The sequence below is a fragment of the Petromyzon marinus genome, chromosome 28 (assembly GCF_048934315.1).
Source record: "Petromyzon marinus isolate PM22_M1 ecotype Great Lakes invasive population chromosome 28, UKy_Petmar_22M1.pri1.0, whole genome shotgun sequence".
Lineage (NCBI taxonomy): Eukaryota > Metazoa > Chordata > Hyperoartia > Petromyzontiformes > Petromyzontidae > Petromyzon > Petromyzon marinus.
The window spans coordinates 4,767,567-4,791,099 of NC_133694.1; the positions used below are offsets into that span (position 1 = coordinate 4,767,567).

General features: G+C 49.4%; 1 protein-coding gene and 1 long non-coding RNA gene across 5 annotated transcripts in view; one reads left to right on the forward strand and one right to left on the reverse strand.

Annotated features, from left to right (window-relative positions):
• Positions 1-1,462: 1,462 nt before the first annotated feature.
• Positions 1,463-23,533, reverse strand: part of LOC116946937 (uncharacterized) — a 120,107-nt gene continuing 98,036 nt past the window's right edge. For all 4 annotated transcript variants that reach the window (XM_076070285.1, XM_032962220.2, XM_076070283.1 and 1 more), the window contains 12 exons: positions 16,704-16,832; positions 15,472-15,600; positions 14,751-14,879; positions 13,251-13,382; positions 12,472-12,600; positions 11,251-11,379; positions 10,419-10,547; positions 9,338-9,466; positions 8,368-8,496; positions 7,614-7,742; positions 6,554-6,682; positions 1,463-5,346 (listed from right to left, as the gene is read on the reverse strand). In XM_076070285.1, the coding sequence (XP_075926400.1) occupies positions 5,291-5,346; positions 6,554-6,682; positions 7,614-7,742; positions 8,368-8,496; positions 9,338-9,466; positions 10,419-10,547; positions 11,251-11,379; positions 12,472-12,600; positions 13,251-13,382; positions 14,751-14,879; positions 15,472-15,600; positions 16,704-16,832 (1,478 nt within the window). In that variant the 3' untranslated portion in view covers positions 1,463-5,290. The remainder of the gene's footprint in view (positions 5,347-6,553; positions 6,683-7,613; positions 7,743-8,367; positions 8,497-9,337; positions 9,467-10,418; positions 10,548-11,250; positions 11,380-12,471; positions 12,601-13,250; positions 13,383-14,750; positions 14,880-15,471; positions 15,601-16,703; positions 16,833-23,533) is intronic.
• Positions 10,664-23,533, forward strand: part of LOC142929294 (uncharacterized) — a 32,509-nt gene continuing 19,639 nt past the window's right edge. The window contains exon 1 of the long non-coding RNA XR_012945530.1: positions 10,664-11,197. This is a non-coding gene — a long non-coding RNA (uncharacterized LOC142929294). The remainder of the gene's footprint in view (positions 11,198-23,533) is intronic.

Sequence of the window (23,533 nt, forward strand, 5' to 3'; positions counted from 1 at the left end):
TTTGATCTACATAACGACACCTTGCCGATATTAACTATGTTACCCTATTTGTATTTTTTATTTTTAAATTATATCTTAAAGCTATTTTATATTCGATATTTATTTATTTTTTTATACTTCAGCCCCTTGGTGTTAGACTTTTAACCCTTATTATAGTAAGACTTGTTTAAAACTTATTTAAGATTTTAGATTCCTATATGTTGAATGTATGCACCATCCTGCCAAAGTAAATTCCGTGTCGGTGTGAACTTACATGGCGAATAAAACCCTTTCTGATTCTGATTCTGATTAATAATATCATTTTTATGCTGAGTGTCGGCTGCTGTCCTGGACAGCGCTGTGAAATCCTTGATGAAAAGCGCGATCTTGAATGTAATGATTATTATTATTTAAAGCCGCACCAGGCGCAAGCAATAACAAACACAATGGAGTGTGATTCTCAAATTGATCAACGACTCATGATCTTCTGCCTTGTCAATCGGATCTCGTCTGAACGGTTCCTGAAAAGGCATCGTGTTAACCGTGGCATGAGCTACAGCAATGAATTAATTACAGGATTACGAATCTTTTTACATTCAATGCATGTTATATTTTTTTTATCTGCGCTTTAAGAGCGATACAAAAACACATTAAATTGTTTATATTATGACCTGACAAGTTGATAAAAAAATAACAGTTCCACCTGCTGGGGATCTTGGATCAGATGAATGAACAGTCCATTTAAATATGGGCTGTGATGAGCGAGAATGTATTTACCAGTAGCTGCCTGGCTTGTCCTTCAACATGGAGTGGGATTATTGTCGCTGGATTGTATTGTTGCATCGCGGGACGTGAGAGAGGTAGAGTTTGGGGAGGTCTTCGTCGAGCAGTGGATAGCCGATGGCTGATGATAATAAGTGGAATGTATTTGCTCTATTGTCGTGATATACTGTGTATATAAACCTCGATCAGATTGACAAGATCACAGGACACAAAATCACAGGACACATATTAAAAAAACAATACATTGTAGTGTCTGGAAAATGTTCCTATTAAGCACCATTAACATATGTTTCAGTCTTGATTGAATTTCCGTTTTTTTTCTAATGACGAAATCATTTGAGTAAAAAGTAAAGTTAATGTAAAATGTAAGTTCGTTTCCTATCCCTCTGATCACCTCACTCACTAACTAGCTATCAGTTTCAAGGACAATGCATATATTATCATAGTATGTTTTTTGTTTGCATTTTGACTGCAGGTATTGTGGTTAATGCAGACATGAATCCTTGTAAAAAGGTTTCAGTTTTGTTGCCAGAAAAAAAAGGGGAAATCCCTATTATTATAGCTACGACAGTTTTAACATTTTAGAATTCAAACATTGTGTACATTTTATATTGCATTTCACAGATGTGGCAAGTGCCAGCCAGCACTATCAAACGCTGACCCTGCTGAATTAAACAAACAACACACACTGAATAGTAATAGTTTGGCTTTAGTATTTAATTGCAAACTATCTACAGCATTACAAATCTTCGCACAACACCAACAGCCTCACATAACAGCCATTTGTCAATCTACGTTCTGTCATTTTATAACTCCGTTAATTTACTGCATAAAAGTTTAACATTTCAAACTGGATCATGGACCGTGTGTCACTGCTCAAGTTTCCCAAACTCAAGTCATCATTGTTGTTTTGTAAAGGGTTGTTTACCGCTCTCCCCCATTTACCAATCATCCGGCATGTTCAGCGAGTAAAGGCACAAATTTGAAAAGGAGATGGACAAGTGTGGGTGGAATGGTGGATCGTGATGGGTGGGCGTTGAGTTTGAGAAATCGTGGCAATTAGGGAATGCATAGCAAATCAGATCTCCTCTCCATCCGTACCCCCTTAACGCATACCTTATCAGTGCTCTACCTTATTACAGACCAATTCAGACCTTATTGGTCACCCCGTACCCTTATAAATCTCAACGTTCATCCTACAAGGTCCCATCACAAACGGCTGTATGCCGTATGGACCTGAAAACTCAATATCCCTGTACAAGAATACAGGTAAACCGTATGGGTTGACAGGTATGTATAACGTTTTGTGATCTGTGTGCTGACATGCTATCTTACATTTATTTGCGAATTTATCCAAAGCGCTTTACAAGGGTTATAAGTGGTACATAATGAGGGCAGCTAAAAGTGATACGGTGACTAGGGATGGGGGTACGGGGAGGGAGGTTTAGTGGGTTCGGAAATTACGGGGGTACTTAGGGATGGAGGGAAGGATGGGCCACGGGGGAGAAGAGGTGGTTCTTGAAGGAGGAGCGGATGTGGCTCTGCCAGTTATCCCATGGCAATGCGACAACGATATACGCGTGTGATAAAAAAAAAACAAGCTCGTGGGCAGCACGTCCTACGGATGGCGTGATTGTGTTTGTAACTTTAATCCTCAAGAAATCCGCATGGCGCGAGCGGCCATAATTCTCGTTAATCTTCGTCCTCCAGCACCCGCTCAGTTTTGACCTCATCAATGTAGTTGTACCCACTGAATGAGAGCTGCCATTGCATGCAAGCCGTCATCTGAAGCCTCTTCGAGGCTTTGCCCTCCAACACCTAGTCACTGTTGCCCTCTAGTGGTGGGATAATAGCAAACACCTATTTTCGGTCAGGTCGTGTGTTTTTGTTTTGATGGTGGTTGTTTGTACCCTGCCCATCCATCAATGCCATAGGTTCCTGGTTCCTTCTGGTCAGGATGAACCATTAATTGACTCTGCATAAAGAATATGACTCGGGTAGATGCTGCGACTGATAAACAAATGGAGTTTCTTGACGGATTCACCGACGCAAATCGGTAGGAATATTCAAAATAAGACAACCGTGCAGCACATCACGTGGGTTGAAAACGATTGCTCACATTCAGGATTTGGTGGCGATGAACAGATCACTTGTGACGCGCACAATCTCATCAGATCGCGAAAATGAAGCGGGGTTGAACCTGGACTGTGCTCGTCAGGGTGATCATCATGCATAACAGGTTGATATAGGCTTCTGTGGGTCTACCTTTGTGTTGTCAGCAGAGGACAGCGGAGCAATATCCATTGTTGAACCGCACTGCGCTCCCACGTCTACGCACCCTGTCTTCACGAACCAAATCACACGGCGTTTGGTTTTCACCGATTTTAACTAAATTTATATCGTTCTGTGGAATCTGCTTTGTGCCGTAAATCAAGGGATATGCTTCATTAAAACACAGGCGGGGAAGGCACAAACATTTAATAGAGAGAGGCCATTTACGAAAACATTAGATAAATAAACTGTTCTGTTTTTATCAGGCAATGTTAATGACGTAGCCCCTTAATCTTTTATTTATACGTCGGCGCTCCTAAATGGAAGTTTCTATTTTATTGAATCCGCCGTACAGATCAGAATCAGAGTGTGTATGTATACTGGAGGAATAATCCGATGAGCTAGCTATGGAGCTCTTTTTCACAGATGTCCGGTCGGGGCACGGCGTCAGAACGTTACAGTGACATACGGAGTGCCAATCATGGGAGCTGATTTCACGAACATCAAGTGCTCCTCCACGCCGCGTCTCTTGCATTCCACCGTTAGCTCCGTGCGCCGGTTCGCTTGTAAACACGTGCGGAGTTTTTTTGCGGTTTGCTCTCTGCTTACTGCACCTCCGATTAGCACGGTTGGCTACTTACGGTGTGCCAGAAGTTCAACATACATACGCAGAAAAAAAACACACGCAGTTCAAAGAGAACGTTCGAACTGTTAAGTAAGTTCCCTCGGGCAGAACACTTCACGAGAGGAGCTAACGGCTGATGATCAAGAATAATGAGGGAGTAGCAAGCCGAGGGAACGGGACGCTCCCGAGCGAACGTCCACGGAGGAGATGCAGCGATGAAATCAGCTCGTGTTGCGGACGCTCGACAGATTGTTGCATGACACGATCCTGAGAGGTGGTGGTGGCGGCGGCTTGGGTAGGCCATTCATCCAGCAGTGGATTGACCACCCCTGATGATGGCGATGACGGTGATAAGACTCAGAATGAACGTTTATTAAAATAATCAGTTGATGTCCCGACGCATGCGAGGTCCCTTGACCTCTGAGATCGGAACGCGAATAATCTGGCCACGGATAATCGAGTTAACTCTATTATCATGATTAATATATCTCAGTTAGAAAAAAAAAACGCCTATCAGATTGACATTATCCTACACGTAGTTTAAACACTATCTTCATTACGGTACACAAATTAAAAACATAATATTTTGTACAGTGTCTGGAAAATGTTCACTATTCAGCACCAATGACACATTTCCAGTATTGATTGGATTTGCCTTTTTTGTATGACAAAATCATTTTAGTAAAAAATAAAGTTCAAGTAAAATATCATTTTGTTTCCTACCCCTGTTCACCTCACCCGCCAACTAGCTATGATAGTTTTAACATTTTATTATTCAAACATTGTGTACATTTTATATTGCATTTTCTTTTCAAAAGTGTCAAAATGTTAAAGTTATCTATACAAGTGATTAACTGAGAGAAATAAAAGGTTGGTTCTTAATACATTACGTACAAAAGAAAGTCGTACGATGATTTTAAGCACTGCAATTACGTAAAAAAATGTTATGCTCTACTGAATATGACCATAAGTTACTTGGAAAAGCGGCGATGTGGCATTGCGTTGAGCAAGACTGACGTTCGTCGCAGAGGTTTGCAGTTCGCTCCTGCCGGCCGCCCCGGTTAACACTGCGGGCGCATTAACCGTAAAAAAATACGTTGCCGTCTGCTTTCACAGTGGACGTCGAAAGATCCCGTGACATTTGCAACAATGACGATAACAACGACAACAACAACAATAACGACAATCGGCAATGCATGGTCCAAATTAACCGAAAGAAATAAAAGTTACCCGCAAATTACTCAATTGCAAAAACACATCGCAAATATCGCCCCCACCCCCCCCCCCCTTACAGCGAGACATATAAGGACCCTCCTGATTAAAAACGTCTTGAGACTCAGTGGGGGCTTTCCTGGGTTAAAAAAAGAAATCATCAACGATTTCCCACAGTACTATGGGGTGGTAGGGAGATTGAATCCACGTTCTTGGGCAAAATCGGCCTTTAGCGAGAGGATTGCGGATGTACGTGGGTTCGCCCGATCTTCGTGAGGAGGCGGCACTTTAGGCAGGTGTGTGCGGGACGCGCGGTCTGCACCGTCGGCCAAGAGCCACGCATTCGACGAAGACACCCTCCCCCCTCCGTCGGACACCCGTGTTCCTCCGATTACGGCCGCACTTGCCCGCGCCTGGCGGCTAGCTCCGGGGAGGCAGCGCGGCCGACGCCTGGGAGGGGAGTTGAGGAGGTCCTTCTGCAAGGGAAGATTGGAGACACGGGGAGACGTCGGGATTTAGCTAAAAAAAAAAAACATACCGTAGGCAAATTCCGGCTGCTCGTATCCTTCCGCTTAGGATCGAGAGTCGCGAGCGTGCACAATAGGGACCGGCAACCAGAGCAACAAGAAGAGAGATTTTTTTTTGGGAATTCCATAAAAAAAACCTCTATATTTCAAGAGCCGCAACGCAGTCCTTCAAGAACCCGCATAAGGGTTCCGGAGGAGCAGGTTGCCGTCCCCCTGGCATAGAAGGGTGAGCGCATGCATACAAAAATCTGAATCAACGTTTACGCCGGCCAAAAAAGTTTGTATTTTTTTGAAAGTGCGTGACTTGACCTGGAGAGCGGACAGAATTGTAAAGTGGTCGGTTGTGACTGCTTGCGTGAGATACCCAAAAATAAACTGGTTGGATTCTAGAACTTGTAAAAATCGTCATCATGATTAATATTATTATTATTATCGTGTTGGTGTTTTGATTCGCGTTTGCTTCATTATCGTCGTTATCGAGCTCCTGATGTGTCGGAATTACGTTTGGTTGTCCGTCATTCCGCTATTGAGATCGCTGTGTACACGAAGAAGGTCATGAGAGACAGGGTGAAAGGCACCACCAAACCGAGCTTACAATAAATAAAGCTTTTCCTCTGCTGTAAATAACCAGTTTATCAGTTCTAATTCCATACCCAATTATCATGGTGGTGTTGTGTTCAAATCATTTGTCCCATTGTAGTGCAGCGTTACAGTGCAGTGTCACGGCCAGGGCAGGATTGAGGTTATGAGAGGCCTAAGGCGAATAGGAGGGAAGGGCCTACGTATGCGTTACACATGGCTCTCTTCTTTTGTAAAGTCATCAAATCTATTTTATTATTTACCTATGTAAAATGAACACATCTATTCGACTCAAGGTAAATTCATGAAACGTGCATCGCTTGCCAGCACTTATTTCTTCAAACAATTGTTTTGTTTCCCCCAGCTTCAGCTGCCGTGACAAAGTCGCGAACGCCGTCATCGTGAGTGAAAGACGAACGAAAAAAGATTCCCGAAGGCCGCGCTGCCGTCGCTCGGCCGTGCTTTGGAGGGGCCTTGCGGAAGTTGCCTACGTACTGCGAGGGCCCTCGGGCCCACGGCTTAAATCCTTGCCCTGGCCGCGGCGATGCGCGGACGGACGCGGATCGTTCAGACGCACCTTCGCGGCACGTGGGGCCCACCCAACCGAAGAGGCAGGTGCACTTCCCGTTGACGGGGCTGCATCGGCCCCGATTGCCGCAGGCGCAGTCCAGGGAGCAGCCCACGCCGTAGCTTCCTGCCGGGCAGCCTGCGCCGGAGAGAGAGAGAGGGAGCATCATGGACACCACGCGCGCGTTAACGGCACGGCGGGTTCCGGCAGCCAACGTCACGATCAAAACGAATGATTTATCAAGGTTGGGCCGCGTAACGGTCTGACCGGCTCTGTCCCATTAGAATATCCTCCACCACACGATGGGTCGTCACGCGGTGCGCGCAAGCATCCAACGGCGCGCCAATTATTATTTTTTCAGCTGAATGGGAAGTTCAAGGACGATTCTGAAATTGCTAATCTTGGCTGCGCGGGGCAGTCACGTGACCGAGCGGTAGCGCGTTTGCCACGTGTTAAGGTTCGGGCCTCGCGACCACCCTCGTGAGTGCTGCGGATGTCTGAACACTAAAGGCATGACGTCTTTTTCACGGTCGATTTTTAAATATCCAAATTACAATGATGGGTGACACTTGGCGGCGTCAAGGTGCAAATGCCCAAAATGTAAACAAAATAGCTGCGTGACAAGTAAGAATAGGTTTTACCCTTTCTGGTAAGACAAAAGGTGTTAAGATATTCAAACACCAAATAGAAACCTTTTGCAGGAAATCAAGTTTGCATTAACCCCACGTACTTGTGTTCACCACAAGTTCACTACAGGTGTTCACCACAAGTCCGTGTGGTTAATGCAGACGTGATTCCTTGCAAAAGGTTTTGGTGCTTGAACACCTTAACACCTGCTGCTGTATTGTCAGAAAGAGTAAAACATATTCTTATATTTTCATGCTTTGAGACTGGGAAAAACAAAGTTCCCATGAAATGTTGCTGTAAATGACTCAGTGAGTATCTCCCTCTGCTGTAAAACTAGTACAGACTAGATCTGTGAAACACACAGTCGCTTCACGACAGCCTGCCGCTGTAACAGTGGCGCAAAACACCGCGTGTCCTTGCGGTTTGCCGTGATTCGACTTACTAGCGTCGCACTGCGCTCCAGTCTTGCCCGGGGGACACAGGCACTCCCCCGTGGTGGGGTGGCAGGGAACGCCGCCCTGGCAGTTGCAGCGGGCACGGCACCCGGCCCCGAACCTCCCTGCATCACAGCCTGGCACCACCCAGCACCACCGTCAGCGCGAAGACAGTGCCTGCCGCCCAATAACTTTGCGGCTTTTGCGCATGTGCACACGCACAGGCAATTGAGTCGTGAATCCGGTGATGGGTGAGGCTCCTCCCCGCACCGTGCGGGTCGTGGGTGAGTTATTTGTTCGCACTTTTCATCCTCACAGCGGCTTTTGGCTGCTGGCCGTCGAACAAAGCGCGCTTTCAGATGCGCTTCTGTGGACGTCTGGAACGCTCTTCCTTCCGATATTTGGAAGCCACTGGAGCTATGCAGTTTTAAATATAGATTGAGAACTAATTTCTTTAGAACTGCTTTTTGTGTTCAGATCATTGTCCTTCCCCCGCACCTCCGATTAGCACGGTTGGCTACGTACGGTGCGAAAGAAGTTCAACATGCATACACATATTGCCACGCTGATGAAGTACGAGGAGAATGGGAATATGCGCTGACAGAAAACTCTCATCTTCAGGCACGTTTGAATGCTGCTTTTCATGACCAATTCCACATTGCCAAGAGCATCTTGTGCACAAAAAAACCCACTACGAGTACAATAATGGAGTAGAGCATAATATTACATCTTATTGTGATTACAGTGCCATTAGCATTGTACCTTTCTGGCAGCGCTCTCCATGAAAGCCGGGAGGGCAGAGGCAATGCCCCGAAGCGGGATCACAGTTTGCCCCATTTCTGCAGTGGCACGCACGCTGGCAGTTCAGCCCGTAGAATCCTGGCGGGCAGGCTACCGGGGCAAGAGAGCGCAGCACACAGGTCAGCTCAGGCTCAGCATGCGCGCTCGCGTGAGGAATATACGATCCGTCATCTCAAACTAACCTTACAACGGATATATATATATATTTGTGGGATGATGTTTCAGGCAATGGGCCTTTTTTGAGAGTTGGAAGGTGGTGGGTAGGGTGGGTGGAAGAAAAATTGATTGACTTGAAGTTGGCAAACAAAATGTATAATTAGTGCCCTTGCCCGAAACGTCATCTATTATATACAGGGACTCTTCTACTTACGAACATTTAACTTAGAAACTTTCAGAGATACGAACAAGCCTGTCGGTGTGTCCAGTTGCCTGTTCGGACCGAGAGTCGTAAGTTCAACCGACGCGCAAAAGATGGCGGTGGTTGTTCGGCGTCATTACCCAGCATTTCTGCATGGGCTGCCGCCATTGGCTACATACGGTGTGAAATAAATTCAACATACACATGTCCACTCACCCACTCATTGATACACTCACTCACCCACCCATGGTTGGGAACGTACGGTGCGACAGAAGTTCAACATACGCTCACAGACTCACTCCCCGACTCACTCGCCCAACTCACGGTTGGCTTACGTACGGTGTGAAAGAAGTTCAACATACATTCACGCATACGTGCGAACGACCGACGAACGATGGACAAATGTAGCCAGCCGCTTAGCGAGTAGCCACCGATGGGCAACAGCAGCGGAGGGAGGCTGCGGCAGAGAGAGACGGTGAAATCAGACGATTCGGAGGCCCGCTCCCGCGTCGCACATCGGCAAAGGAGTCCACAGGCTGAAAACGAAAACACCCGGACTGCCAGCTCTCTCACCGTGCTCGCAACGCGGGCCGTAGTATCCGTCCGTGCAGCGACAAGCCCCCGACACAGAGTCGCACGTGCCGTTGTGCTCACAGAGGCAGTCCTGCCGGCAGCCGACCCCATACTTGCCCGCCGGACACTCTGTAACCGATAGACAGAAAGCCGAAAACACAGCCGCTGCAGCTGCCGCCCAAAGCGCACGACGATTCTCTATTGAACATCCACGCTGGGACATGAAAGACTTCGGAAGTCAAACCAAAATGTTAAGGCACTGCGTCGGCAGCGGCGCACAAACACAAAATACATCTTTCAGCACGGAAATATAACAACAATGATAACCGAAATAAGTTGGTAGATTTTGTATTCTCCTGTTTCTTATGGCGCAAGGCCATCACAAAGGCGCTGTGTATTGTAAATGAGTATAGTCCGCCACTTGGGGTTTAATTTTTAAAATTTAGAAAAATTTGGACCTTGGCACCGGCACACATGGACTACTCTCTTTCATCATTAGACCTCCTTTGCCAGTACCAAAATGTAATAATAGGGTTTTTCCCCTTTTTTCTGGCAACAAAACTGAAACCTTTTTTTAACGAGGATTCATGTTACTGCATTAACCACAATACCTGCACAGTTTAACACGTATAATACCTGCAGTCAAAATGCAAACAAAAAACATACTATGATAATATATGCATTGCCCTTGAAACTGATTGGTCCACACCAAGGGACGGCTTTCTTTTGAGCCTCGACCCAATTGGTGCTCGACCAGATGGCGCCAAAAGGCCTTTTGGCGCCATCTGGACTACTCTCTGTCGAATAGCGTCGAGGGATCTTTTGCGTCCGCCGCGAAGCCAACAGGGCGAAGTGGCCTATCGCCAATCCGCCCGCAGCATTGGCTGGGCATCTTTGAAGAAGAAAAAAAGAGCCTCACAGCTCATCGAATTTCTCCGGTATGAAATAAATATTCCGATTCCGCGTTATATCCGTGGCGGCCTTTGTGCGAGAGCGGACGAGCCTGTGCGGGCAAACGCTCTCCGGCGCGGCCACGCCGCCGCCGCCGCCCTCCCCCCTCCTCCCCCGAGCGAGCGGCGACCTCTCTCGCAGTGCACGCCCGTCCAGCCCAGGCCGCACGCGCAGGTGCCGTTGCGCGCGTCGCAGAAGCCCGAGTTCTTGCACTGGCACCGGCCGCCGCACCTCGCGCCGAACCGTCCGCCGGGGCAGTCTGCGGTAGCCGAGGAGAGAAAAGGAAGGATAACAAAAAAAAATCTATATATATGCATATGAATATTAACGAAAAATTACGGCGGCTGTGATATCTAACGGCACCCGCGAACGAAGTGCGCGCTCAGTGGCGCGGCGGGGAAGCACCGGTGCATCGATTCAGACACTGATGTTGCTTCCCGAAGATCGTGGGTTACCGCATCGAATCGCGCCTGTTGGAATCGACGCGTTTGGGAGTTGTGCATGTGTTGTATACACAACTCCGAGTGCTCCAGTTTCCTTCCACACGTATAAACTACTTTATTAGCTGAAATACAAATTCGTATATATTATATACGTGGAGTTCCCGGTGCAGATTGTGCGGCGTTATGAGATGCAGTTTGCACGAACGTCACAATATATATAAAAAAAGCACACCGGCAATATATAATTAATTAATTTGGACAGGTTTTTGCAGCGTAAGTCTTTATACGATAGGTACCGTGCCCTGTGTGTTAGGGACAGCCGAACTGACGCGTGACCGCTACAGCCGACATTTCGCTCCACGGGCCAGGAACCTGAGGGGGGCTAATCAATTCGTTTTCTCGAAGACGTTCGCGGGGCGTGCGCGTGGGGCGAAACGTCGGACAGTCATGCCGGACAAACGCGCAGGTACGACCCCCCCGGTGATACGTCGGAGATGTATCACCGTGCCCCTTCTTCACCTTCACCGCAGTTGGGCCCCGCCAGCCCGGGCGGGCAGCTGCAGCTCCCCGTGACGCGGTCGCACTGTCCGCCCCCTCCGCACGCGCACGCCAGCGCGCAGTCCTTGCCGTAGCGGCCGGCCGGGCAAGCTGCAGCAGGGCAGGGGGAAGCGGGCGAGAGAAGTCACGTGACCGCGCGGGTTCCCGCGAAGCTCTCCCCCCCCCTCTCTCTCTCTCTCCAACGTTGCGTTGATTTCTCGGAAAGGTTAAATTTTCCGATGGCGATGATGATGACAATGGTCGCGCTCGTGGCAGGTCGTGCGGCACGCAGGTCTCGACGAGACAAGGGGGGCTTGGGTAGCGGTTCTGCCGGGGAGGGCCGTGGGTTGTCGGGCGGTGGTGGCTGTGCACGTCGCCTGTGATCCAGCACCGTGGAGGCAGCAGCGTGGGTTGGTGGATCGCCGCCGCAACAAGCTTTGTGAAACTCCCTTCCCGTGGGGGCATCGAGGTGCCTATACCCTGGCTTGCCAGAAGGTAGTACGAAAAACAGTGTGGACTAAACTCCATCTGTTCCATCTGTATGGGATAGACTCCACATCTATAAACACGACTAATTGGCTGAACACATCTTGATATAGATACATGCATCTCCGTGTGTTGGATATTGTGCACCATAATGAGATGCAGTTTGCACGAATGATGCAATGTAAAAACATTCATCATTATTCAAATTATTTATTAATTTGGTCAGGTTTTTTTTCAGGCTAAGTCTTTATGAGAGCTACCGTGCCGTGTGTGTTACGGACAGGCGAACCCACGGAGCAAAGCTAATGCAACAACACTTCCAACATTCGGGGGAAAGCGTAACAAACATAGGAATAAGGAATAGGAGCTATACATTCTATGTATGTTGAACTTCTTTCGCACCATACGTAGCCAATCTTGCTAAGCGGTGGTGCGGGGGTGAAGGACAATAATCTAAACACAAGAACCATTTTTCAAAAAATCAGTTTTCACCCTAGACGATTTGAAAGTGCATAGCTCCAGTGGCTTCCTAATATGGGAACGGAAGAACCGTTCCAGACGGCCGCAGAAGGGACACAAAAGCGGTCGCCAAATACGGCACACGGTGGACTTGAAGCGCGATCTCGCAGTTGATTCGGGATCACGCTGGGAGCCGGAGCGAGGCGCCGGAGAACGGGACGGGGGTGCTCCGGTGAACGTTCGGGGGCTGACACTCACGCAAGCTGCAGTTGGCTCCGGTGAACCCCGGCTGGCAATCGCAAAAGCCCGACGTGGTGTCGCAGCTTCCCCCGTTGGCGCACTTGCACGTTTGCCTGCAGCCCGAGCCGTAGCGGCCAGCGGGGCAGGCTGGGCGGAGGGGGGAGGGCAGAAGTGGAACGCTTCCGTTGAGAGCAGGCTTCGTCGTTTGAGCGAGGGCTTAAAGGCGGAATTGTCAGGAATACGACGGGATAGCCCTTGCCGCACGCGAACACTTGCCATGCATATAAAGCAGCCACAGACAGCCACGAATATTCAACTGTAAGTGTGTAACGATTCTCCCCCCGCCCCCGCACGCAACAGTGATCCAATCGCTTTCCAACAATCATTCGGGGCTGCATCAGAATACACTGCATGCGATATGCATACCTTTCTTCGCGTACACACGTGTGAGTGTCGGGTAATGGAGCTAACAAGGCGTGACGAGAAGACGCGCACCCTGGTGGGCCTTGCCAATTGTTTATGTACGTGCAGTGCTAATGCTTACGCGATCCGAGGGCGTGAATACTCGCGCGATCGGGGCGCTTCCGGGGAGAGGAACGGAACAGGGTGGACGCGGACAGCGCAAGCCCGCGGAAAAATAAATAAGAGTGTCGACCCTCAAACTTCGTCCGGTGGACTCTCTGCACGTGCGTGCGTGCGTGTTGAACTTCTTTCGCACCGCGCGTCGCCAACCGTGCCAACCGGAGGTGCGGATCAGCGAGGACGGCGGCGCTCGCTCGCATTTGTGAGCTACTCACCGAGGTGGCAGCGCTGTCCATGGTGGCCGGGCAGACAGTGGCACTGCCCCGTGACCGGGTGACACTGCTGTGTGGGCGCCTGGCACTGGCAAACCCACTTGCAGTCCGGCCCAAAGGTGCCAGGCAGGCAGGCTGTAAATGGGGGCAAACGAAGAGTTTAAAACGTGGGCCGTTCACCACCGTTCACCACCGTTCACCACCGTTCACCACCGTTCACCACTGTTCACCACTGTTCACCACCGTTCACCACTGCAACGTGTCAGCAGCAGCAGCAGCAGCTTGTCGAAGCCACGCTAAAAAAAAGCAATAACAGACTTGTAAACGATATATACTCATGTTAATTCATGATCATTAAATGTCCAGTTTAGCCTTCAGGTCGAATTGCAAACAACACGAAATGTGTAATTTATTAAACGCACAAATACATAAAAAATGTCCTATGTAGTTTTCTCAATGTTTTATGAACTGCCACGGTGGATTGTGGGTAATGCAATTAAAACAATTACACGTGGGTTCCGTTTCACCACAAATGTGAACTCGGTCGAGAATGTCCGCTACAAAACGTAACGCTGGGAAACATTAGTTCAGAAGATCCCACAGGCTGTGGAACTAAAATGATATAGACGTACACTGATTGCTCTATATATTTCAATAGTCACCCATGAAATCAATACATTACTTTATGTCTTAAGCATGTGAATACGAGCTTTAATAATGCATTTCCAGGAAGTAACCTTGTAATTCAGAGAGCAAACGCTAGTACTTGGTAATTCTTGTGCCACTAGGTTACATGGTAGCGAGATGTTAACTACCTCTCCTGGTATACAGGAGGTCGTGGGTTCAATCTCGACCCTGACGCATGAATACTTGGAGTTTGCATGTCTCTCTCCGTGGTTGTGTGGATTTTGCCCCGGGTCCTGCGGTTTTTCCCCCTACATTTAGAATCAAGATCACGCGCTTAAGAGTACTTTTTTTAAAATTTCCACGCGATGATAAGCCACTTCGTTGAGCTATCGTTTGTGATAGCCAGGTCGCTTCTGAAAAAGAGCTACGTAGCTCAGTGGCCCTTACCTGGTAAGTAAAAACAAATATATAGTAAAAAAAGTAGGTTGTCATGACTTCTTCGTACAACTCTCCGTTGTGTTTTTTTTTTCCACAGTTGTGCCGCGTGTTGTTGGGCACGACACCCGGCTTTCCGCTCCGCGTGCCGGCAAGCGTCCTCTGGAACTAGACTGTGTCTCTTACACCGCAGCTCCTGAAGTGGCTCCCAGCACGTAGGGAAAAAAACGTCGGACATCGTGCCCGGCGACATGGCGGTACAACCCCGAAAACACACTGCAGCTTAAGAGCCAACACATCCGAGATCCCGAGTTGGAATCCAGGCAGCCACTGGAGATTAAAGCACGTTCTAAAGTGCATCGAGTTTGCGATGTCAGCACTGGTCATCAGTGACCACAGCGTTCGCTGCTACTGCTGCTGGGGTGGATGGACACCACGTACTCAGCTCACAGCCGTTGCCGGTGAAGCCCGGGGGACAGCCGCACTCCCCCGTCAGGTGGTTGCAGGGAGCTCCTTGCCTGCAGGTGCACCGCTGCGCGCACTCCGCTCCAAACTGGCCCGGCAGACAGGCTGCATGGGCACGATCGACAGGCACCGTGAAGTCACGAACAAAACGATTACCAGCCACGTGTGCAGGGGGAGGGGGGAAGCGAAATCTAATTTAAAATAAAAATGAAATATGATGCACAAGAGACGGGATAAGAGAGACGAGGGAGCTCTGACTAGGTGCGTTGTTGTTTCATTTTCTAAATGAACGTCAGGTCTCTGGTGATATAGAAGTAAACAAAAAATCATCAGCAAAGATCCAGTCGCTCAGGTGCCTAATACTTTGTCGGCCAACTGAGCCTCTCGACCCATGGGTTCAAAAGTTGGTGACCACACATATTGAAACCAGATTCTCAAGTGCAGTGAGTTGATGATCTTTTGGCCACAGCCACCAAATGGCTGGTGCCCAAAGAGATTAAACAGATGTTTCACTTAATCCAGCCTCTTTCAGCCTCCGATCATTAGAAATGTTGCATTAACCTGATCGAGACCATTTCCGTGGCTCATAGAGGGGACCTAGCTCGCTCCTTCCTATAATCCTGTAGATTACGGAAAGGAGCGAGCGAGTGAGCGAGCGGGTCAACGGAGGAGGGGAGGGGGGGGGGGTGCCGCTTACGCTTGTCGCAGCGCTTGCCGCGCCAGCCCGGGTGGCAGCGGCAGGCTCCGGTTTCGGCGTGGCACGAAGCGCCGTTCTCGCAGTCACAGCGGCTCCCACAGCGGAGGCCGTGCTGTCCCGCGGGGCACGCTGCGGCGCACGCACGCACGCGCGGGGAGGGCACAAACCGCCGCAGCCTTCATTGACGCTGCTCACTTTCCTCCTGCGTGCGAGGGAGTTTCAGCGACATCGCTTTGATCGTTTTTTGCATTGCGTATGGGGAGGGATGCTGCTATGGTGTGATGGTTAACGCAACGGACTCGGCGCACTCCAGAGGGCGCTAGATGGATTTAACAATTTCCTAAATCCCCCCCCCCCACCTCTGTCCACGTAAGCACCACAATTAGTCGATCGGCAGGTCCGCGTGTGGTGGGGTAAGGTCGTGGATACTCTCACGGAAGAGTAGGCCAAAATCCCTCGGGAGTTCAGCAGCGGCGCGAGCAAGCACTTCGAGTCGTCTCAGTGCGTTTTTGGAAACAAAAAAATAATACTCGGTGAAGAGGGCATGCAAGGATGGCGTTAATTCATATCCGAAAATGGGCTTTTGTACGTATGTATGTTGAACTTCTTTCGCACCGTACGTAGCCAACCGTGCGAATCGGAGGTGCGGGGGAAGGACAACAAACTAAACACACAAAAAGCAGTTCCACAAAATGTGCACTCATATCCAGCTTCTACCCTATCCCAATTGTCGATGGATCCCTTTGTAGCCGTCAGCGGTATTTTTGTTTGTTTGTGCTGGCCCCCCCGTTGTTGGTGTGTGGGTGGGTGGGTCGGTTGGTGTGTGGGTATGGGTGGGTGGGTCGGTTGGTGGGTGGGTATGGGTGGGTGGGTCGGTTGGTGTGTGGGTGGGTATGGGTGGGTGGGTATGGGTGGGTGGGTCGGTTGGTGGGTGGGTATGGGTGGGTGGGTCGGTTGGTGTGTGGGTGGGTATGGGTGGGTGGGTATGGGTGGGTGGGTCGGTTGGTGGGTGGGTATGGGTGGGTGGGTCAGTTGGTGTGTGGGTGGGTATGGCTGGGTGGGTATGGGTGGGTGGGTCGGTTGGTGGGTGGGTATGGGTGGGTGGGTCAGTTGGTGGGCGGGTGGGTGTGCGAGCGGGTGGGTTGGTCGGTTGGTGGGTGGGCGGGCGGGCGGGTGGGTCGGTTGGTGGGTGGGTTGGTGGGCGGGTCAGTTGGTGGGTGGGTGGAACCTACTCTCCTCGCACGTGGGCCCCGTCCAACCCGCCGGGCAGACGCACTGCCCCGAGAGCCGGTCGCACGAGCCCCGGTTGGCGCACTTGCACGGCCGCCGGCAGCCCTCGCCGAACCTCCCCTCCTCGCACTCTGCGCTCGCGCGAGCACGCAGCGATACAGCGAGACAGAGAGACAGAGAGACAGCGAGACAGCGATACAGCGAGACAGAGAGACAGCGAGACAGAGAGACAGCGATACAGTGATACAGCGAGACAGAGAGACAGCGATACAGCAAGACAGAGAGACAGCGAGACAGAGAGACAGCGAGACAGCGAGACAGCGAGACAGAGAGACAGTGAGACAGAGAGACAGCGAGACAGAGAGACAGCGAGACAGAGAGACAGCGATACAGCGATACAGAGAGACAGAGAGACAGCGAGACAGAGAGACAGAGAGACAGCGAGACAGCGAGACAGAGAGACAGCGAGACAGAGAGACAGAGAGACAGCGAGACAGAGAGACAGAGAGACAGAGAGACAGCGAGACAAAGAGATAGAGAGACAGAGATACAGCGAGACAGAGAGACAGCGAGACAGAGAGACAGCGAGACAGCGAGACAGATAGACAGCGAGACAGCGAGACAGAGAGACAGCAAGACAGAGAGACAGAGAGACAGCGAGACAGAGAGACAGCGAGACAGCAAGACAGAAAGACAGCAAGACAGAGAGACAGAGAGACAGCGAGACAGAGAGACAGCGAGACAGCGAGATAAAGAGACAGAGAGACAGAGAGACAGAGAGACAACGAGACAGCGAGACAGAGAGACAGCGAGACAGAGAGACAGCAAGACAGAGAGACAGCGAGACAGAGAGACAGAGAGACAGCGAGACAGAGAGACAGCGAGACAGCGAGACAGAGAGACAGAGAGACAGCGAGACAGCGATACAGCGAGACAGAGAGACAGCGAGACAGAGAGACAGCGATACAGTGATACAGCGAGACAGAGAGACAGCGATACAGCAAGACAGAGAGACAGCGAGACAGAGAGACAGCGAGACAGCGAGACAGAGAGACAGTGAGACAGAGAGACAGCGAGACAGAGAGACAGCGAGACAGAGAGACAGCGATACAGCAATACAGAGAGACAGAGAGACAGCGAGACAGAGAGACAGAGAGACAGCGAGACAGCGAGACAGAGAGACAGCGAGACAGAGAGACAGAGAGACAGCGAGACAGAGAGACAGAGAGACAGCGAGACAAAGAGATAGAGAGACAGAGATACAGCGAGACAGAGAGACAGCGAGACAGAGAGACAGCGAGACAGCGAGACAGATAGACAGCGAGACAGCGAGACAGAGAGACAGCAAGACAGAGAGACAGAGAGACAGCGAGACAGCGAGACAGAGAGACAGCGAGACAGCGAGACAGAAAGACAGCAAGACAGAGAGACAGAGAGACAGCGAGACAGAGAGACAGCGAGACAGCGAGATAAAGAGACAGAGAGACAGAGAGACAACGAGACAGCGAGACAGAGAGACAGCGAGACAGAGAGACAGCACGACAGAGAGACAGCGAGACAGAGAGACAGAGAGACAGCGAGACAGAGAGACAGCGAGACAGCGAGACAGAGAGACAGCAAGACAGAGAGACAGAGAGACAGCAAGACAGAGAGACAGCGAGACAGAGAGACAGCGAGACAGAGAGACAGCAAGACAGAGAGACAGCGAGATAGCGAGACAGAGAGACAGCGCAACAGAGAGACAGAGAGACAGAGAGACAGCGAGACAGAGAAACAGAGAGACAGCAAGACAGAGAGACAGCGAGACAGAGAGACAGCGAGACAGCGAGACGCGCACGCCGCACCAAGCCGCTCGACGAGAGGTCGCAACATTACGCACGCAAGCAGCCCCCCTCCATCAATCTACTGCTGGATGAGAACCTCCACCACCGCGCCCTGTCATACGTGGGGCTTGTTCGCCATTGTCGTCGTCATCATCGTCACTTAATGTTTATACCGCACCTCCCGTGCAGTGCATGCCGAGGTGTTCTGTGGCAGGGGACCCGGGGACCTGGGGACCCCCCCACACCGTGGCAGCTATTCCCGTGCGGCTCAAGGTGTATGCAGCGCCGGCCTGCAAGTATGCAGCATCAGTCTATCCCCTGGCAGCGGGCGATGTTGCGTGCGTGGAGCTTATTGCCAAATAATTTGGGAGTAAAGTGGCCAACTTTGGGCCGTGGAGAGTAAAGCCACAATTTAAGATGTTGTGGGTTTACTCTCCAACACATCGGTATGCTGAGCTAGTAACGAATTTGGTTTACGCGACAAATCCTACTGATTGGCTGTGTCGGGTGGCGGCGGGTTTAACAACACATTTATATTTAAGCGATCTAACCTAAGAAAAAAAAACCTATATTATGGATATTTGCTTCATTTTTGTTGTACTTTATTTTTATGCTCTGGAATTTTTCGTACTGGTGACCCGGCTCACTCTTGCAAATGAGACTCTATCAAGGTCTCTTGATTTCTACCCGGGCTCAATGAAATCATCCTCAACCGGAACGTTTCGTGTAGAATCGTGAAGCGAACGAACACTAATGCAGCTCAGGGGGTGGTGCCAGTTAAGGTGCTGTGTTAGTTAAGGTGCTGTGTTAGTTAAGGTGCTGTGTTAGTTAAGGGGCGGTGTTAGTTAAGGGGCGGTGTTAGTTAAGGTGCTGTGTTAGTTAAGGTGTGGTGTTAGTTAAGGTGCGGTGTTAGTTAAGGTGCTGTGTTAGTTAAGGTGCTGTGTTAGTTAAGGGGCTGTGTTAGTTAAGGTGCGGTGTTAGTTAATGGGCTGTGTTAGTTAAGGTGCGGTGTTAGTTAAGGTGCGGTGTTAGTTAAGGTGCGGTGTTAGTTAAGGGGCGGTGTTAGTTAAGGTGCTGTGTTAGTTAAGGTGCGGTGTTAGTTAAGGTGCTGTGTTAGTTAAGGTGCTGTGTTAGTTAAGGGGCTGTGTTAGTTAAGGTGCGGTGTTAGTTAATGGGCTGTGTTAGTTAAGGTGCGGTGTTAGTTAAGGTGCGGTGTTAGTTAAGGTGCGGTGTTAGTTAAGGGGCGGTGTTAGTTAAGGTGCTGTGTTAGTTAAGGTGCGGTGTTAGTTAAGGTGCGGTGTTAGTTAAGGTGTGGTGTTAGTTAAGGTGCAGTGTTAGTTAAGGTGCGGTGTTAGTTAAGGTGCGGTGTTAGTTAAGGTGCGGTGTTAGTTAAGGTGCAGTGTTAGTTAAGGTGCTGTGTTAGTTAAGGGGCGGTGTTAGTTAAGGGGCGGTGTTAGTTAAGGTGCGGTGTTAGTTAAGGGGCGGTGTTAGTTAAGGTGCTGTGTTAGTTAAGGTGCGGTGTTAGTTAAGGTGCTGTGTTAGTTAAGGTGCGGTGTTAGTTAAGGTGCGGTGTTAGTTAAGGTGCGGTGTTAGTTAAGGTGCGGTGTTAGTTAAGGTGCGGTGTTAGTTAAGGGGCGGTGTTAGTTAAGGTGCTGTGTTAGTTAAGGTGCGGTGTTAGTTAAGGTGCGGTGTTAGTTAAGGTGCTGTGTTAGTTAAGGTGCGGTGTTAGTTAAGGGGCGGTGTTAGTTAAGGTGCTGTGTTAGTTAAGGTGCGGTGTTAGTTAAGGTGCGGTGTTAGTTAAGGTGTGGTGTTAGTTAAGGTGCAGTGTTAGTTAAGGTGCGGTGTTAGTTAAGGTGCGGTGTTAGTTAAGGTGCGGTGTTAGTTAAGGTGCAGTGTTAGTTAAGGTGCTGTGTTAGTTAAGGGGCGGTGTTAGTTAAGGGGCGGTGTTAGTTAAGGTGCGGTGTTAGTTAAGGGGCGGTGTTAGTTAAGGTGCTGTGTTAGTTAAGGTGCGGTGTTAGTTAAGGTGCTGTGTTAGTTAAGGTGCGGTGTTAGTTAAGGTGCGGTGTTAGTTAAGGTGCGGTGTTAGTTAAGGTGCGGTGTTAGTTAAGGTGCGGTGTTAGTTAAGGGGCGGTGTTAGTTAAGGTGCTGTGTTAGTTAAGGTGCGGTGTTAGTTAAGGTGCGGTGTTAGTTAAGGTGCTGTGTTAGTTAAGGTGCGGTGTTAGTTAAGGGGCGGTGTTAGTTAAGGTGCTGTGTTAGTTAAGGTGCGGTGTTAGTTAAGGTGCGGTGTTAGTTAAGGTGTGGTGTTAGTTAAGGTGCAGTGTTAGTTAAGGTGCGGTGTTAGTTAAGGTGCGGTGTTAGTTAAGGTGCGGTGTTAGTTAAGGTGCAGTGTTAGTTAAGGTGCTGTGTTAGTTAAGGGGCGGTGTTAGTTAAGGGGCGGTGTTAGTTAAGGTGCTGTGTTAGTTAAGGTGCGGTGTTAGTTAAGGTGTGGTGTTAGTTAAGGTGCTGTGTTAGTTAAGGTGCGGTGTTAGTTAAGGTGCGGTGTTAGTTAAGGTGCGGTGTTAGTTAAGGTGCGGTGTTAGTTAAGGTGCGGTGTTAGTTAAGGGGCGGTGTTAGTTAAGGTGCTGTGTTAGTTAAGGTGCGGTGTTAGTTAAGGTGCGGTGTTAGTTAAGGTGCTGTGTTAGTTAAGGTGCGGTGTTAGTTAAGGGGCGGTGTTAGTTAAGGTGCTGTGTTAGTTAAGGTGCGGTGTTAGTTAAGGTGCGGTGTTAGTTAAGGTGTGGTGTTAGTTAAGGTGCAGTGTTAGTTAAGGTGCGGTGTTAGTTAAGGTGCGGTGTTAGTTAAGGTGCGGTGTTAGTTAAGGTGCAGTGTTAGTTAAGGTGCTGTGTTAGTTAAGGGGCGGTGTTAGTTAAGGGGCGGTGTTAGTTAAGGTGCTGTGTTAGTTAAGGTGCGGTGTTAGTTAAGGGGCGGTGTTAGTTAAGGTGCTGTGTTAGTTAAGGTGCGGTGTTAGTTAAGGTGCTGTGTTAGTTAAGGTGCGGTGTTAGTTAAGGGGCGGTGTTAGTTAAGGGGCGGTGTTAGTTAAGGTGCTGTGTTAGTTAAGGTGCGGTGTTAGTTAAGGGGCGGTGTTAGTTAAGGTGCTGTGTTAGTTAAGGTGCGGTGTTAGTTAAGGTGCTGTGTTAGTTAAGGTGCTGTGTTAGTTAAGGTGCTGTGTTAGTTAAGGTGCGGTGTTAGTTAAGGTGCGGTGTTAGTTAAGGGGCGGTGTTAGTTAAGGGGCGGTGTTAGTTAAGGTGCTGTGTTAGTTAAGGTGCGGTGTTAGTTAAGGGGCGGTGTTAGTTAAGGTGCTGTGTTAGTTAAGGTGCGGTGTTAGTTAAGGTGCTGTGTTAGTTAAGGTGCTGTGTTAGTTAAGGTGCTGTGTTAGTTAAGGGGCGGTGTTAGTTAAGGTGCTGTGTTAGTTAAGGTGCTGTGTTAGTTAAGGGGCTGTGTTAGGTAATGGGCTGTGTTAGTTAATGGGCTGTGTTAGTTAAGGAGCGGTGTTAGTTAAGGTGCGGTGTTAGTTAAGGGGCTGTGTTAGTTAAGGTGCTGTGTTAGTTAAGGTGCTGTGTTAGTTAAGGGGCGGTGTTAGTTAAGGTGCTGTGTTAGGTAATGGGCTGTGTTAGTTAAGGTGCTGTGTTAGTTAAGGTGCGGTGTTAGTTAAGGGGCTGTGTTAGTTAAGGTGCGGTGTTAGTTAAGGTGCTGTGTTAGTTAAGGTGCTGTGTTAGTTAAGGTGCTGTGTTAGTTAAGGGGCTGTGTTAGTTAAGGTGCTGTGTTAGTTAAGGTGCTGTGTTAGTTAAGGTGCGGTGTTAGTTAAGGTGCGGTGTTAGTTAAGGTGCGGTGTTAGTTAAGGTGCGGTGTTAGTTAAGGGGCGGTCTTAGTTAAGGTGCTGTGTTAGTTAAGGTGCGGTGTTAGTTAAGGTGCGGTGTTAGTTAAGGGGCGGTGTTAGTTAAGGAGCGGTGTTAGTTAAGGGGCTGTGTTAGTTAAGGGGCGGTGTTAGTTAAGGTGCGGTGTTAGTTAAGGTGCTGTGTTAATTAAGGTCCTGTGTTAGTTAAGGTGCGGTGTTAGTTAAGGGGCTGTGTTAGTTAAGGTGCGGTGTTAGTTAAGGTGCGGTATTAGTTAAGGGGCCGGTGTTAGTTAAGGTGCTGTGTTAGTTAAGGGGCGGTGTTAGTTAAGGAGCGGTGTTAGTTAAGGTGCGGTGTTAGTTAAGGTGCGGTGTTAGTTAAGGTGCGGTGTTAATTAAGGTCCTGTGTTAGTTAAGGTGCGGTGTTAGTTAAGGGGCTGTGTTAGTTAAGGTGCGGTGTTAGTTAAGGTGCGGTATTAGTTAAGGGGCCGGTGTTAGTTAAGGGGCCGGTGTTAGTTAACGTGCTGTGTTAGTTAAGGTGCGGTGTTAGTTAAGGTGCGGTGTTAGTTAAGGTGCGGTGTTAGTTAAGGGGCGGTGTTAGTTAAGGGGCAGTGTTAGTTAAGGGGCGGTGTTAGTTAAGGTGCTTAGTTAAGGGGCCGGTGTTAGTTAAGGTGCGGTGTTAGTTAAGGTGCGGTGTTAGTTAAGGTGCGGTGTTAGTTAAGGGGCCGGTGTTAGTTAAGGGGCCGGTGTTAGTTAAGGGGCCGGTGTTAGTTAAGGTGCTGCGTTAGTTAAGGTGCGGTGTTAGTTAAGGAGCGGTGTTAGTTAAGGTGCGGTGTTAGTTAAGGTGCGGTGTTAGTTAAGGTGCTGCGTTAGTTAAGGTGCGGTGTTAGTTAAGGTGCGGTGTTAGTTAAGGGGCGGTGTTAGTTAAGGTGCGGTGTTAGTTAAGGGGCGGTGTTAGTTAAGGTGCTGTGTTAGTTAAGGTGCGGTGTTAGTTAAGGGGCGGTGTTAGTTAAGGTGCGGTGTTAGTTAAGGGGCGGTGTTAGTTAAGGTGCGGTGTTAGTTACGGTGCTGTGTTAGTTAAGGGGCGGTGTTAGTTAAGGGGCGGTGTTAGTTAAGGGGCGGTGTTAGTTAAGGTGTGGTG